The sequence below is a fragment of the Scaptodrosophila lebanonensis genome, unplaced genomic scaffold (genome assembly GCF_003285725.1).
Source record: "Scaptodrosophila lebanonensis strain 11010-0011.00,11010-0021.00 unplaced genomic scaffold, SlebRS2 tig00000001-arrow-pilon, whole genome shotgun sequence".
Lineage (NCBI taxonomy): Eukaryota > Metazoa > Arthropoda > Insecta > Diptera > Drosophilidae > Scaptodrosophila > Scaptodrosophila lebanonensis.
The window spans coordinates 19,094,035-19,110,621 of NW_022060529.1; the positions used below are offsets into that span (position 1 = coordinate 19,094,035).

Consider the following 16,587-nt stretch of genomic DNA (forward strand, 5'->3'; position numbering starts at 1 on the left):
CAATCGAATGTGTTCCTCCGCTTGCTGCTTCCAACGGCCTAATCGATAACATTGCACGCTTGCTAACAGTCTCGGCAACGCAGCAAAGTGGTTGAGTCGCGATGCCTCGCAATTTTTACGATTTCCAGTAGTTGGTAAACAAATTGTTGATAAGATATACACAGAAGACTTTTGCAACTTGCTGGCTCAAAGCGCGAATTGTGCAAAATTCCTGGTCTTGGGTGGACCGCACCTGCTAACTTGATAAGAAGATAGAGACGCACAAATAAAAAGACGACGGTGTCTCGCATTCCAGTGCGGATTAAACCCTGCCCGCCGCCGTCGCCGCCCTCTGCTTAGGTACGCGAGTGAACGTGTGTGTTTGTGTATTTTCGGATAGCGAAAACAAGTTAAATTGAAGCCAGGAAAATTAAGTTCTTTATCTGTAGACATAAATATTTTAAAAATAAAAACAAATATAGGTAACACCAGTGAACTTTTGCAAAAAGTGCTGTATACATACAAATCCATGTACTTGTGCGAAATAAAAAAGGAAAAAGAAATAAGTGTAAACAGCAGGTGAAGAAAAGTAACAAGAAGTTGTAGCTTCCCTGGAACTCGGCACGAAAGTGACGCACTGCAGCGCAATAAAATTATAAAAGGTAAACAAAGTCACCCAAAATGAGAATTTAATTCCTTTTCATCTACCAATGCATGCATATATGTATGTTGGTGTGTATTTTGCAAAAGTTGTATTACGCCTCTGGTGCTGATGTCGTCGAAAATTTTCATTCATAAAGAGCGTCGGTTAATGCGTACTTGTGAACAAACAAACGACCAAACATACATACATTTTCTAACAATATACAAATGTGTGGCAGCCACCGTAAACCCCCATTCGCCGTGTCCTGTTTATTGTCACATATAGTATTCGTTCAGAAATTTGTTTACGAATAACATTACAGTAATACAAATTGTTTTACAAGATTGTTTTATGTGGGATTATTTTTTGTTCATTCTCAAGGATTTGGTGCCGTCTGCCATTTGAAATACAATATTCATGTATATATAGTGTTATGCATGTATTTATTTAGTATTTGTGTTTGCACCCAAATCCATAATTGCATTTTTTGCCGAACTCTGCCCTAAATAATCAAATCAGGTCGACTTGCTTGCCTCTTGGCGAAACAAATTCTTTATAGGTAGAGAATAAAAAATGCAACCAATAAGTTTGGTTGGACGTTCATGACCTTTCTGCGATAGCCAAGCTGACGCCCATCTGAGTCTGATATCGATACATAAATAATGCCCATAAAAATAAAGGCCAACGCTTTAAGTAAATGGATTTCAAGTAAAAGCATCCAATATGAAAACTAGCGTGAATTTATATCTTAACATCCATCACAAAAAATTAAAACTTTTTATGATCAAATGGACATTTTTAATTTCCCTTTTATTGAAATAAAGTCTGTTCTTAATTAATGAATAATTTTTGCCGTACGTTGCCAAAAAATAATGTAAATAAGTAGACACATTTAGAAAAAAAAAAAAATTTAGGATGATGTTCGTTTAACTGAGACTGATATTGAAGAACTTCGTTCAAATTGCTTAACAATGACAATATAAAGTACGTATTTAAAATTGGAATTGCTTAAGCATTAGAAAACACATTTAACTTACTAATTGTAAAAATTTACTTGTAATGCTTGCAATTAATTATAAATCAGACACTTTTATTAGTTAAGTAAATTACACAGCTATTTAGTATGCAATAATTGCATATGTACTATGTATGTACTTTTCTGGTGCAATATTTTCCCTATTAGTTTAGTTCGAAAGAGTTTCTAATTATCTTGTTCAAAAAATGTGCATTTGCCACAAGGAAATAACAGCAGCCGACCTAAGGCTATTATATTATTTAAAAAAGTAATTGAAGTTTTATTCAGCCTGCTTCTCTTCAGATATATCCTTAAACGGATATTACAGCAGCCCCTTCATGCGATATTTTATTGCAATAAGTCCAGTTCCGCTCCAATTATCGCATTTATTTCAATTCTTTTGTGTACCTTAGTATCTTCAGAACAAAAGTAAATTGCGTTAATTTGAAAGGGATATCTTATTGGTGTGGAGCTATTCCAGAAGGTCAGTAATTCTGCTGTAATAACATTATTGTACATTGCTAAAAAGTAAATGTCATCTTTTGGAACAAGAACTTAAATTTATACTGTACTCGAAATTTGCGAGACATTTAAGCGCGGTGAAGACGTTAAGCGTCAAAACGCAAACAAGCAAAATAAATATATAAAACAATCAAAATAACTTGGTGACATCATTTTGACTAATCGCCAATTTTAGCATTTGAAAACTGCTGCTGCTGCTGCGCTGCCACCGCTCAGTCGGCCCGTTGGTGCTGCTACGGGTGAGGGGGTGCGGTGAGTTGGGCGTAGCGTCCGCCATGCGCTTAAATAGCACGGGTCCATGCCGTCGACACGGTTGCGACGCTTCTATTGAGAATATGGCAGCAGGTGCTGTTGTTTGTACTATATTGCGGGCTTAGTTAGCTTGAGCCGAGTCGAGTCGAGTCGTTCAGTGCCGAGCCAAGCCGACCGCTAGCTCAAAGAGTACCCAAGATTGAACACCTATGTGTACCGAGCAGTGTCTGTCTACTTATTGTATGCGTACAGCTAATAGAATTCAATTTCACTTTTTCCTATTTTGACTTTCTCGTAATACAAGTAGATAATTTATACATGTTTAGTATAGGGGCTTGGGTAGCAAATGCATTCGGAACTAACCTTCCGCCTAGTAATAAAAATAATATATTAGCATATATTTGGTTTCAGAATGAATCACATATTAATATTTTGAATAAGAAGAAGCGTGTGTGGGGATCTGTACGATTTATGATGCTTTAAAGTTCTTGGAATTCTTGTTTAACAAATGAATGTAAGTAGCATTAAATCTATTATGATCATGAAATTATCGTGAAATTATTCATAATAAATCAAGTATTGTGTAATCATGGTCTAGATTTTTTGACAGATTTTATAGTTTGAAAGTCTCGAAAACACTAGCACTTATGGATCTTGAAATGAAGTTTTGACTTCTTTTAGTCCGTCTAGGGATATTCATATTGATTATAAATAAATCTGACTGACTAATTTTTTGTAGATCAGTTTTTCGAGGATAAATCGTAAACTTGATGCCACATCAATAAATGTTTAAAATTTATCAATGTAAATATGTACTTTATTGTAGCCGAAAATTAAACTTGGGGAAAGTTTATTTAATTAAATAAGACCAACATATTTGCGTGAAAATTATTTGCATCAGTAATCCCTGAATTATGTTACAAACTACACATTAAACAATACATACTCTGTATAGACATTTTAACAAATACCGAAACTACTTATACGTTCACCTTTATTTAAAAAGAACAAATAATTCGTCAGCAGCTCTAACTTTTGCTGTACATATGTACATAGTATTTGTCTGGGTGTTAATTAAAGAAACTTTTATTGAAAAGCAATTTTTTATAAATTGAATGAATATTTGCTTTATTGTTGATCAGTTTGATTGGAAAATAACATTTTTTTGTTGAGCCGAGGTCTTTTAATTGTTCTACTTAATTATGAAGCGATAATGTATTTCTAGAACAGCTAAATACTATATTGTATTTGAATTTAAATTCTGTTGGTTGCAAAATAAACTATTCAATTAAAAAACATTAAAACTTCGATGAATAAGATAAGCGAAAATTTATTTCTAGAACAGCTAAATACTATATTGTAATTGAATTTAAATTCTGTTGGTTGCAAAATAAACTATTCAATTAAAAAACATTAAAACTTCGATGAATAAGATATACTTATGATTACATACATAGGCCGTTGGCTGATTATGTGTGCGCTATTTAGATAACTGAATACGAAGTATTATTAATTATTTATGCATTTTTCTGTTTAAAAAATGAATTCAGTTGGAAAAATATTTGAATGTAAGTTTTTGTGACAAATATTAAAAAATAAGTCCATTAAAAGTATAAATAACGCAATAACAGTCTTATCAACCTAAAAGTTTGTGTAATTTTCTTAAAATTTATTATTTATGAATATTATAAAGAAAATGTATTAAACTTAGTTATATTTTTACAAGTTTTTTTTTTAATTTCTGAAGTTCTAATTATAATAACGAGTTAACTAACGCTGTAAATTTATTAAACTTAGTTATATTTTTAAAAGTAGTTTTGGGAACTTCTAACGTGCTAATTATAATAACGATTTAACGAACGCTGTAAATTAATTTGAGCAATGCACGGAGATTGTCTTGAGCCAGATTTTTGAGTAATGAGGGAGGACTTTGAATTGGGCACGTAATTCTTTTCCTCGGATATGGTCATTAGGTACATAACATTAAAAATAGGTGAATGTAAAAGAACGAAATATTGTTGGTAATTAACAGTGGGTTGTGGAAATAATGTAAAAATATTTCGTTAACTATAAAGTCCCGCCTTGCTTTAATAAAGCATAAGTTTCTGAAGAACTCGAGAGGGAGTGTTCATGTGTGTGTGCCCCCAATGCGTTGTTCCGATTTAGTTCACCAGATAGCCAACTATGCCAGCATAGTAGTGTTCTGTTTGGTGTATACCTTGGAACATCAAACACTGCTGCTGCTGCTGAAGAAGAGTAGCCAAGAAAAAGTGAAACACGTTTCAGATATTTGTGTGACACATTGGCGGAAACGCTCATGTCGTGGAAAACTAAATGAGGCGTGACATGAAAAACAAGAGCAGAGCATTGTGCATACACACGCATAGGCGCACAGATAGAGCACACAAACACTCACCTCCCCCCTCCCGCTCCACCCACTTGGCGAACGAGTGCGCCCCCGCAGCAGCAGCAGCAGAAACAACAACAACAACAATAATACGGACAACATAAATACCCATGGAGTCATTTCTGGCCAGAAGCGTTGTGCCGTTGACTCAAACAATGGCAAGTAAAAGAAGGGCAGAAAACAAAACTGAAAAGAAAGAAACGATTGAAAAATCTCATGAAAGCGTGTGAGAGATTGGCGAACGAAGCCGCCAACGTTGTCGAGTTCCGGCACCGGTGATGGTGCCGGTGCCGGTGCCGACAGCAAATCCAAGCCAGCAAGCCAGGCAAAGCTGGAAGCCCACGAAAGCGTGAACAGCACGTGGCCGAAGGGGCAGGATGAGGAGACGGTGCACAGCAAAAGAAGCAGGGCACACAATTAACCTCAACCCTTTGTCCTGCTCTGGCTCGACCAATTCAACAATTTAGCTTTGAAGCAATGGTGGGGGTGGTGGTGATGGTGGCATGTGGTTGCCTCATAGTTAAGCGCTTCTCCTGGTGGCATTCCATTACCAGAGCGTAACGAGGCACAATTTAATGTTTAATTCGTTTAAATAAGAACAACACCAGCACAATCAAATTAATCGCTTATGCGGTAATCGCATTTCTGCGACCGACAATGCCGTTGACGCCCCCTTCAGTATCTGATTGGGTGTGGTGTGGAGCGATGGTCGGAGCCGTTGAATGTTTCTGATATATGTATGTATGTATGTATGTTGTATGCTTGTATGCTGACTTGTGCATATGCATGCAATATTTAATGCCCAACAAAGAAGCGTATAGTATATAGTAATAGGGCATGCCGAGAGCCAATCATGTATAGCGGGTGGTCGGTTGCCAACTTTAAGCCATAAATTCGTTACGGTGCGGTGCGACTCAATTCCATTACAGGCGGTTAAACGAGATTGCGAGGCACTCGACTGTGAAGCCTCCACGAGACTGTTGCTATTTTTAATCATGTTCGCTTAGCGTCTAGCCAATTGTGCACCCACTGGAAGTTACTGCAAACTCCCCCATACGAACACGTACACGAACACAACTTTAACGGAGACAATTTTCTTACAAAGCGTACAAACAAATTTCTTCAAACGAAAAACAATTCTCTACAAACAGTAAAGTCCAGAAGCCCAATGCAACAGGTCCGTCCTCTAACTTCAATTCAAGTTGCAGGCATTGCAGCAATCAGAGCGCAATCAACAGCATGATCTGCAGGGGCGGCAGCACTGCAGTCCACATGGTATTAGCCAGGGAACACAGCTGGGACTGCAGTTAGGACTGCAGCAACCACCGCAGCAAGGACTGCAGCTCGGACCGCAGCAAGGATCGCAACAGGAGCTGCCACAACGACCTCTACCCCAGCCGCAGGGTGTGTAGCCCGAATAGATTCCATACGGGCAGGGTCCGCAGGCACAGTCCGGGTAAGGACCGATGTAGAACGGATTAAACTTGCAATAGTCACTGCAGTTCATTTTGCTAGCTGCCAAGCGACATTCGTTTATCAGCTATTCTGTAGGCCTACAGAATATCAGCCATACTTACGTTCTGGGCTTTACTGCAAGTAGAAAGTTTGCTTTTTGTTTTTGGAAATAATATATTTCTCAAATCAATGTCAAAGCATTTCGGTTGTAAAATGTAGGTACAGATTGAACAAAGTAATTGATTTGTTAAGCCAGCTTAATTCGAATTAAAGACTTAGTAAGGAAGAAGCTGAAGAGTTCACACCCCGCTGATCTTGCCAATAGATTTATATAAAGTATAAATAATTAAATAGGACTAAACTCCTGTTAAAGCTGTATTTGTATTTTTCTATAAGTTTATGTTGTAAATAATAACAGTATAATTAAAGTTTTACATTTATCAAAAATAAAAATTTAAAGGCTCTAAGAACTAAACGACTAATATCTGAAACTAATATATGTACAATGGTATATAATGGACAGTAACTGATGCTTCTCCCAACTATATAAAAGTATGTAACAAGGGAAACTACGTAATCAGCATGACGAGGGAAATCGATCTAGACATGTCTGTTCGTCTGTCTGACCGTCTGTTTGTATGAACGTCTGAACGTCGCATATGGCTGAGCCTATATTGACCAAACTTGCTATGTAGACTCTCCTAATCCTTATGCTTTGGGATATTTGTTTATTTTTTGTGTTTCCCCCCTTTTTTCCTCGCTATAGAGTTTTGTCAATACAGTCCACAATTCCAACGTCATTTAAACAAAATTTGGCATACGTAAATAATATGTAAAGCTTTACCTCTGTTTTAAATTTAACCAAATCGGGGAATTTTAAGAATAATAATGTTATAAGCGAAATAATTATACTCTGTACATGAAATGTACAGGATCGCCTATATCTCGGCGGCTATAAGACCTAGGAACACCAAATTTTAGTCCAATGTGCCTTATGTGAATACGCAGAAAAAGTGTATTTTGGAATTTCCCTCCCTCCCCCCTTTCCCCCACAATCCATAACTCCCTTAATTCTTGGAATTTTTAATTGAAATTCGGAAAATACCTCCCGTTAGTAATTATGAGTCCGTGTGACGAGTATCATAATGATAGGCCGATTTAACAGGAAGTTATAGCCATATGTGTATATATGACCAAGCAGTGACCGCAGCTGTTATTGCTTTGCATAGGTACACAGACACACACAAACACAAACACACACATACACGCCTAGATACGCATAATTATACTACACATATGTACAGAGTATTTCAAAGTCGGGATACCCGACTTTAGCTTCTCTACTTGTTTTATTTATTATTCTACTTATACGCCCACAAACTAGGGTACAGGGTATTACAAAGTCCGGCTTGCTCGACTCTTTCTATCTTATTTAAAAATGTTAGCCTACGCGTATCAGCGAATTTTTCCTGTTCAGAGGTATAAGAGATGTACAAATTAAGGGCAATAGTTTAAGTGAAGTTGCAAGAAATAAGTCTCAGCGAGTCACAAATTTTTAGATATATAGTGTTTATTTAAATGTACACTCCATGATGAGTGGCTTGTCCACTGTAGCTGCCTTGTAAGTTTGGGAGCCTTTTTACCATTTTTGAGCTAAAAAAAATCACATTTCTATTGAGGGGTTTGTCATTGCCATTCCGTTGCTAGCCAGCTAAGGGCGAACATACAAATTTATTGAGCCAATCGTCCACCCTCCAGCAATTCTCGGACAGGTTTCAAATCGCATTATATATACATTTGTGAGAGGGAGAAATGTGTATAGCTTTACATATATAGGTATTTGTGTTTGGATGTATGTTTGCAAGACTTATTGGGCGCATGTATCTTCTTAGTGTCGTTTCTTGGCTGCTCATTGTCAACTCGCATTGATTTGCCTTTTGTGTGGCTTTGTTTTCTGCGGCGTCGAGGTGCTGCAACCTCTTCTGCCTTGCAGGTCGACATGATTATGACAGAAAGAACAGAAGCAATGGCCCCCAGCGCCAGCCCAACCTTGCAACCCATTGCAGCAAAATGGCTTTCAACCGGTCTGCACTAATTCGAAAAAAGTTGGCTTGGTGTACTTCTATATGTATAGTATTTCGTTTTTCTTGAAAAAAATCTTATCAGCATGCACGTGCGTTTACTTTCTAGATCGTTATCGCTTGTGTGGGAAGAGATTATGGGCGTAGCTACTAATGCGTATTACTGGCATAAACGAAATGTTTGAAAACATTTCGATTGTAAAATTTTTTTATAACTGCCCACGCGAAATGCATAATAAATAATGTGTGCACACAATTGTTTGTGTTTCCTCATGTCGCAAGCTACTTGGGCCTACTTCGTGCCTCTATTTTATTTTGAGATTTTTCCGCCGACATCGTCATTTTTTCTTGGCCGAGTTGCAGGGCGAGGCAGTCGACCGCAGAGTCGCAATGCGTGGGTGGACAACGCGTTGGATTGCATGTCAAGATTCGGATGGAATCCGCTTCACAGATACACACAACTCAGTGCTGTTTGTTTTTAGGGTCTATGGCCGCAAATAGTTGCGCCACAAAAATCCAAATAGAAGCACATTTTTCTCATTTTCTCTCCATGTAGTTATACATATAAAATTTTAGAGCAGCTGTTAATATATGTATGTAGTATGTTGGTGTCAAATGGTTTGGCACGTTCGCCACCAATCCATTAACAATTGATCCCAACTTGTAAATACTGAGCAAAGGCCCAGCAAATCATTGCGAAATCTGTAAATGCCTTTTGTGTAAACAATTAGCGAAATGCTTACAAATATCGTATTTTCCAATAACATATAATAGAGATATATATATCAGTATACTCGTATATTAACATGCCCTGAAATCCTCACATTTAATTTGTAGGTGCATTCATCCGTAAAGTGAACTGAAAGATCCAAGCGATGATCGTGCGAGTGTAGTTCATGCACTAAATTAATATTCTAGGCATAATTGGCCGCGTCTGTCAAAAAGGAATTTTTTATATACATATATTAATTTAATTAATCAACAAAAATGTGGGCAGCCAACATTAAATAAAATATACATACAAGGTGTGTTCCAAAGTAAACAGGACTTTTAAAAAAAAAAAACAACAAATGATTTTTTCGGCAAAATCAATTTATTTTATTTAAAATAGTGTCCTTCTGCTTCAATACAGCTTTTTGCACGATCGTTGGCCGGTATGGCCGCCAGTATGCCGGTGCAAGCCTTTTGAATGGCCTCTACAAGTATGTCATAACGCTTTCCTTTCATGGGCAAATGCATTTTTCCGAAAAGGTAGAAGTCGCACGGTGCCATATCAGGTGAATACAGCGAGTGGTTAATGGTTAAAATGTGATTTTTGGTCAAATAATCGGTCACAAGCGTCGATCGATGAGACCAATTTTTGGTCGTCAGTCAATTTGTTCGGAACAAACCGTGCACACATCTTTTGTAAGCCTAAATGTTCGGTCAAAATGCGATAAATCGATGTTTTGGAGATGTTCAATTTCATTTCCATCAATTTCAATGATGATTTCGGCTGATTTTTGATGAATTCACGCACAGTTTCGATGGAATTTTCGGTGATCACGAATTTTGATTGGCCCACATGTTGATCGTCATTTATGTCCTCACGACCACTTTGGAAACGTTGAAACCACTCGTGCACTCTGCTACGGGATAGGCAATCATCGCCATAAACTTGTTCCATTAATTGAAACGTTTCGGTAAAAGTTTTACTAATTTTAAAACAAAATTTAATGTTGGTTTTTTGTTCGAAGCTCATTTTCAAACATACTGACACTTAAAACGCAATAACTTCACTTCCAATCGATGAAATGTCATGAAATTCTCACTGGACAATCGATAAAGATAGCAGATTCTAACGCACCAGTCGACTTATAGATGGCGCCACCAGGGGGCGCTAGATTCAAAAAGTCCTGTTTACTTTGGAACGCACCTTGTACATTCGTTATAAGTATAGTAGTTACAGCTTAAAAGATAAGAATAAGAAATGATAATAAATATACGAGTAAACGTTAACGCCTCCAACACGTTGGGGAGATTTTAATTGCCATTCGACCAGCTATGCTCCGATTCACAGTCAAAGAAGGGCAAGCTTATTTTAATTAATTTTAACTTGGTAACTTAATGAGAAAACTATTTATATTTAATTGCCAGTCCGGCAAGCTGGGCTTCTTTCTACTCCCAGCCGTAATTTATTAAATATTTTTAATATTTTTCCTATTAGAAACCATTTTTATGTAGAAACAATTAATTGCTGTCTCATACTTGTTACCCGCTATCGATGATACCAGAAATTTATTTGGAATCAAATTATTTCTGTAGATAGTGATACATTTTGGGAAAGCATTGTATTTCAGTAGATAATGACAAATTTTGGGATAGTATTGCAAGTTGTTTTCTTGATATGTATATTATTGATTACAATATGCATTGTTAATCGCAAGATGATCTTATTTTATTCTTCAGGGCTAATAATCCATTAGGATCCATTTTTATGTATTTTGCTTTGGTTCTTCACTATTAATTGCTGAACTCATACTTGTTACTCGCTGTGGATGATACCAAAAACTTTGTTAGAATCAAATTATTTCAGTAGATAGTGACAAATTTTGGGATAACATTGCATTTCAGTAGATATTGACAAATTTTGGGATAGTATTGCAAGTTGTTGTTTAGTTGATATAGTATATATTGATTACAATATGCATTGTTAATCACAAGATGATCCTACTTTGTTCTTCCTCATTTATGTGAATTGCGTTCTCCATTATAATGATGATACCAGAATTTATTTCCGATCAAATTATTTGGAATAGCATTGTAAGTACATATCTTGTTTGATACAGGCTATTTTTATATGTCCCTGTGCTCCTTAACTAGTTTTTATAAACCTTTAGAACAAATATCTCTCAAGCTAACAATCTCTATATCTTAAAGACATGAAAGATAGTAGTTATTAAGGGCTCACTAACTACTTTAAAGGGGAACTTGGTCGCATCATTTGTTAAAAATATGTGTTTCCCAAATACACTATTGTTTATGTTCATGTGTGTGATTTGAACGAATTTCACAAATATTGTATATACTCGTATATATTTAAAAACAATCGAATATTTCGTAAACAATGCTAATTTTAAAATGCTGATCAATGGGAGTTTAGTCAACATTTGTTTTTGGCCCATGAGCATATAATCTGGAAGTCGACAATTGACTCATGCGGGGGACATTCTTGTCATTCATTTGTATAATGAATGAAAAGTGTGCAAGGCAGCCGTTAAATATTGGTTCACCTTAAAGTTTAGATTGATTGGAATGTCACATCAAATATGTATGTATGTCTGTGGGCGTTGGAGGCAGACATGCAAATATTAACTGCAGGTGTTGTCATAACTCATTAACAAACAAATGCAGGTGGCGGCAGTTAATTAGCAGCTCAGCTAAAAGCCTACACCCCCCTATTTGAGGGTGTGTGTAGCATTTTGTGTGTCTTTTAGGATGGAATGCACTTCTATAATGCAGGCTTTAAAAACTGTGTGCCCATTTAGTATCGCTGGCATGGTGTAATGGGAATGGCGAATGGTCGGCACATCATTCAAGCATTCCATCCGTCATTGCGCTCGTTATTCAATGCCTTTGAGTCCTTTTGGTAATCCTTGAACGAAGGAGCCGCCTCTAATGGCGCTTTGTCCTTAAATGTGCATTTCCATTTCCCCAAGATAACTTTAAATGTAGCACGCCCGAGCAAATACTTTTACCAACTGACGACTGCCATCCTGACAGCCTGTCCCGTGCAGTCCAACGTCAACGCCAGCAGTGCTCCCATTTTTGTGCATAATTACTGTCTGTACTTGGGCTGCATTCTCTGCGATTTCTCGGCAACTAGATATATGTAGATGTACTATACATACGCATACCTACTCACACTCACATACACATATATAGTATGTATATCTAAATACTTCAATGTTGACGTCGACGGTGGGGACGTGTCATGCTTCTAACTGGAACACAGATTCCACTTTGAGGTCGGTTTCTGTTATACAAGTATATAGTATAGTACTAGCAGCTGCATTTCGCAAAGTTCTACTCTCGCTTTATCAACTAATTTTCATTACTTAGCCCGACACCACCCAATTAAAACGTAGTTTTAATTAAATTCACAAGCCGTACAGGCGCTCATTTTAAGATGTACTTATATACAAATTTGTATCGGGAATGTCAAACAAATCTATTAAGGCTTCGTTTTTTTGGCTTTTTATTTGTTTTTTTTTTTTTTTTAATTTGAAAGTGACAATAAGTATTAATAAGAAAGAATTTTCTGTTCACATATTCTCGGATTACCGGAACATAAACTATTTCACAAAACTAATAAAATCAAACATTACAAAGTAAAAACCATATCAGAGGAAAATAGCTCGCATGTGAAACCCTTCAGAAAAAATGAAATTGTTGGTTAAATTGCCATTTGTTATCCTTATTCTTTAAACTTAATTTCTTACAGTAGCTTTCTAGGTATTACTTCCAAGAAAAACATAAATAATACCTGATTATTAATACCCCACAGCTTAAAAAAAACTGAACATAACTATTTCACAAAAATTGACGTTTTGTGGCCTTGCCTCAAAGGAAACTCCATACCAAAAATATTTTGAAATATTAATTTATTTTCCTCATTCGAAAATATGGATTATCTATGATAAATAATTCATGTTTCTATTACCTCATGTTTCTATCATCTCAATTGTTCTTTAGCCTATAAGAGGACATTTAAAAAATTCTTGCCGACTATGAACCGTTTTCTATAAAAATTGAAATTTCATTTTTTATGAAAAAAGTTTTAATTGTTTCAACACTGTTGATGAAAGACGTCCATGCAGTTCATTTCAAAACTAGAGGGCTTTCTTAGGCACAATGTAGGTGAAAATTAAAAAAAAATAAAAAGTGAATATAAATCAAGGATTTTGTGCTTTATTTTTATATATACATAATGGTATATATAAGTATAAAATACTATGAATAAAATTAAAGTCAAATATTCGCATTAATGTATAAATACGATTCAAAAAGTAATATGCGATGCTAAAATTGTGTATGGGATAGAAATCCACCCTTATAGCTAAATACGTTTAATTATTTATTTAGTTACTTTATTGTAACTTGGAATTATTCCTAAATTGCAATGTTAATTTATAGCCAAAGAAAGGAAGATCTTCCGGCTGTCTACGATTGATTATCTGCATTTAATTAATTAATAACAGAGTTTTTAGATTGATGTTTATTCTCCTGTTGATGCATCAGAATGTAGGATATACTTAGGTACATATGTGAAGATGAAGACAACACATCAAAAATTGTAATTCATTTTTCCCAGTATTAGTAATAATACAGGTGTTGTTTTTATAGCACTACTTGTATTTTAACAAAATATTGCGAAAATTGCATTTTGATGGAATTGCATTTCGACTGCCATTTGCACTGAGTTTTTTCTGCGGGTTTGTTATACAAGAGACACAGACAAAAGACTAAAGGTTATTGTACGCTCCGTGATTTTAGATTATCATTTTCGTTTGACATGCAACATGCAACATGATTGTTGTTATTGTTGTTGCTCTTGACAGGCTGTGTCGAGTAGGGGGGCTCCCCTACTATACACAGTTTTTCGTTCTGCAACATTGCAAGAAAAGCCAAAAAACAGAATTGCGAATTGCCACGAAACAAACGATTCGCTACCTGCCGCCTTGTGTGTCTGTATTTCGAATTATGTGCTAGTTATGATGCGCCACGATTAAATTCCCTTTGATTTTTGCTGCACGGAAATTGAAACAGACACACGAACGAACAACTGTGCGGGACACAGGACGCAGTCCCGATTATGGCGGATGATGTCAGGCAATTCTTTTTTTTATTTTCTGTGCGCCATTTGCGCTCAGAATTCTTTTCAGGTCCCAGTCCCAACTGCTGCCATTTCAGAACCCCAGAAAATCCGGCTGCAGTTATTTAGAGAAAAGTTGTTGGTCTTTTGAGAACGACTTGCTGTTCGCGTTCCCTCCATAGATTGTTGCATGGAACTCACTGGTGCGGCTAGAAGTTTTCATTGCGCACTGCAGACAGAAAGTGCCTCTGACTTTTTTGGCTGCAAATGCTGAATCATGCAACATACGTACGTAACTGAAAATAGCCATGATAAATTATACTGTTGCTGGGCGAAAACGGGAAACAAGCCTGCCACTATTGGAACGTGCCAACGCCAACTACGCGCCAATATATACCGACTATACGAGCCTTAAAAACAAGTAAAGTCACAGAACGAATAAGGCGGAGGCGGCCTATCTATTTGGTTTGAAAATATTCATTATTACAGAGCACCAAAATATTTAACTTCTGAAAAAAATTATGCTTATATTGCAAAAAATATTTAAATTCCATTTGCTTACACACATTTCCTGTATTTCGTTGATTATTGTTTTACTTTGCCAATTACATTTCAAATTTAGTTTTAAATTTTGGCTCAGCGCACTTTTGCGAGTCACAAACAACTTTTTATACCCTGTACCCGTAGGGTAAAAAGGGTATATTAGGTTTGTGCAAAGTATGTAACATGCAGAAGGAAGCATCTCCGACCCCATAAAGTATATATATTCTGAATCAGCATGACGAGAGAAATCGATCTAGACATGTCCGTCCGTCTGTCCGTCAGTCTGTCCGTCCGTCTGTCCGTCCGTCTGTCCGTTCGTCTGTCCGTCTGTCCGTCTAGATGAACGCGAGGATCTCAGAAACTATAAAAGCTAGAATAACCAAAGTTGGCATCCAGATTCTCCTAGGTCCGAGTAAGGACGAGTTTATTTATTTTTTTTTAATTTTCCCCCCCTTCCCCCGCTACAGAATTTCGTCAATAGCGTCCACATTTCAAATGCTACCTCAACCAAACTTTGCACACATAATTTATATATAATTGTCTACAGTTGTTTAAAATTTTATCCAATTCGGTCAATTCTGAGAGTTATTAGCGAAACAAATTCTCTACAGTACAACCCCCACAAACTGCAGCAACAAGTTCGCTCTTCTTCTTCCTCTTTTTGCTGCTGCTATGGGCGCATATAACTCAGTGACGGAAGTTTACCTGGGTACAGGGTATTACACTGTCGGGCTTGCTCGACTGTAGCGTTCTCTCTTGTTTGCGATGCAATTGTAAATGAAATGCCGTGGCCAATCGAAGAACTGAAAAAGCGTCTTTAGAGACATTTCAAAAGTTCTTTATCAATTTAAGAAAGTTTATCTAGAGCTTCAACTTCAAGCTAACGGGATTTAAACTACGGCTTCATATTTTCATACATACTTGTAGTATTGAAGAAGGAGATAAAATATGTTAGTAGTAGTGTTAGAAAATTAAATTTTTTTTGAGGTGGGGAGTTTGAATTTAATTTGCATGTTTTAACAACACATTCATGTCGATAAACTGCATTTTAAACATGTTCAGTTCTTGTACAAATTATTGTTTTAAAACTCCTCTAAACGCTGAATTTGTTGTGAGAAACCTTTGACTGGATCCAAATAATCCTACTCCAAATGCGATATGACTCAGTAAAATAATTATATGTGTCGTATATTTTTGTAAGTTTAAAAATGTACCCGTGCAAGTAAAAAATGTTAGGTTTGCAGTTTTATTGCTTGTAGTTATAGAAAACAAAAAATAAGAAAAAAGTTACAGAAGAAAAAGTTCAATATGTACAAAACTTAATGTGAACTTTTACTTCGTTATAAAGAATTATATGTGACTTTTCATGACATGCTCAACGTATTTGATTAATTAACCTCAATTCGATATAATTAAGTGAAATAAATAACTATTCATTATTACCAAATTTAAATGGCATGGAGTTAACCAATGATTTTAAGTGGGATACGTCAATTTTTGCCAATTTTGACTCTTTTGCTGCCTCAAACTGCCGTCAATTGTTGAACTGAGGTGTTCTGAGGTTCAGATAGAATATCCCAGAGATATTCAATTAAAACTGGAATATTTTTCTCTCTGGAATATTTTTCTCAGCTTTGCCTATTGGCGCATTATCCTACGGAAAGGTCTAGTTTTCCCCGTATAACTGGCCGCCAAACTCCACTAACTTTTGTCATTCATTCCCAATTTTGTCATTCATTCTTGTCGATATAAAACACATAAGACTTTCCTTAAAGCAAATGCTTTTAACAACATATATGTATACCCACGTTTGATTTCAGAACAAAATTCTTGGAA

General features: G+C 36.2%; 2 protein-coding genes across 6 annotated transcripts in view; one reads left to right on the forward strand and one right to left on the reverse strand.

Annotated features, from left to right (window-relative positions):
• The first annotated feature begins 93 nt into the window (after positions 1–93).
• Positions 94–16,587, forward strand: part of LOC115625703 (dystrobrevin beta) — a 29,587-nt gene continuing 13,093 nt past the window's right edge. For 4 of the 5 annotated variants that reach the window (XR_003995548.1, XM_030520859.1, XM_030520867.1 and 1 more), the window contains exon 1: positions 94–641. The gene's annotated coding sequence lies outside the window, so the exon portion shown is untranslated. Of the gene's footprint in view, positions 642–2,822; positions 2,926–16,587 lie in introns of all 5 variants that reach the window. The other variant, XM_030520847.1, reaches the window with a different exon arrangement.
• On the reverse strand, positions 5,897–6,572 carry LOC115625732 (male-specific sperm protein Mst84Dd-like). The gene is made up of 2 exons (XM_030520888.1): positions 6,396–6,572; positions 5,897–6,333 (listed from the first exon to the last, which is right to left on the reverse strand). The coding sequence occupies exon 2, from the start codon at positions 6,323–6,325 to the stop codon at positions 6,050–6,052; it is 276 nt and encodes a 91-aa protein (XP_030376748.1). The 5' UTR covers positions 6,326–6,333; positions 6,396–6,572; the 3' UTR covers positions 5,897–6,049.

Bases quoted from the DNA above. Each gene is read 5' to 3' on its own strand.
- LOC115625732 (XM_030520888.1), bottom strand. From the start codon at position 6,325: ATGAACTGCAGTGACTATTGCAAGTTTAATCCGTTCTACATCGGTCCT.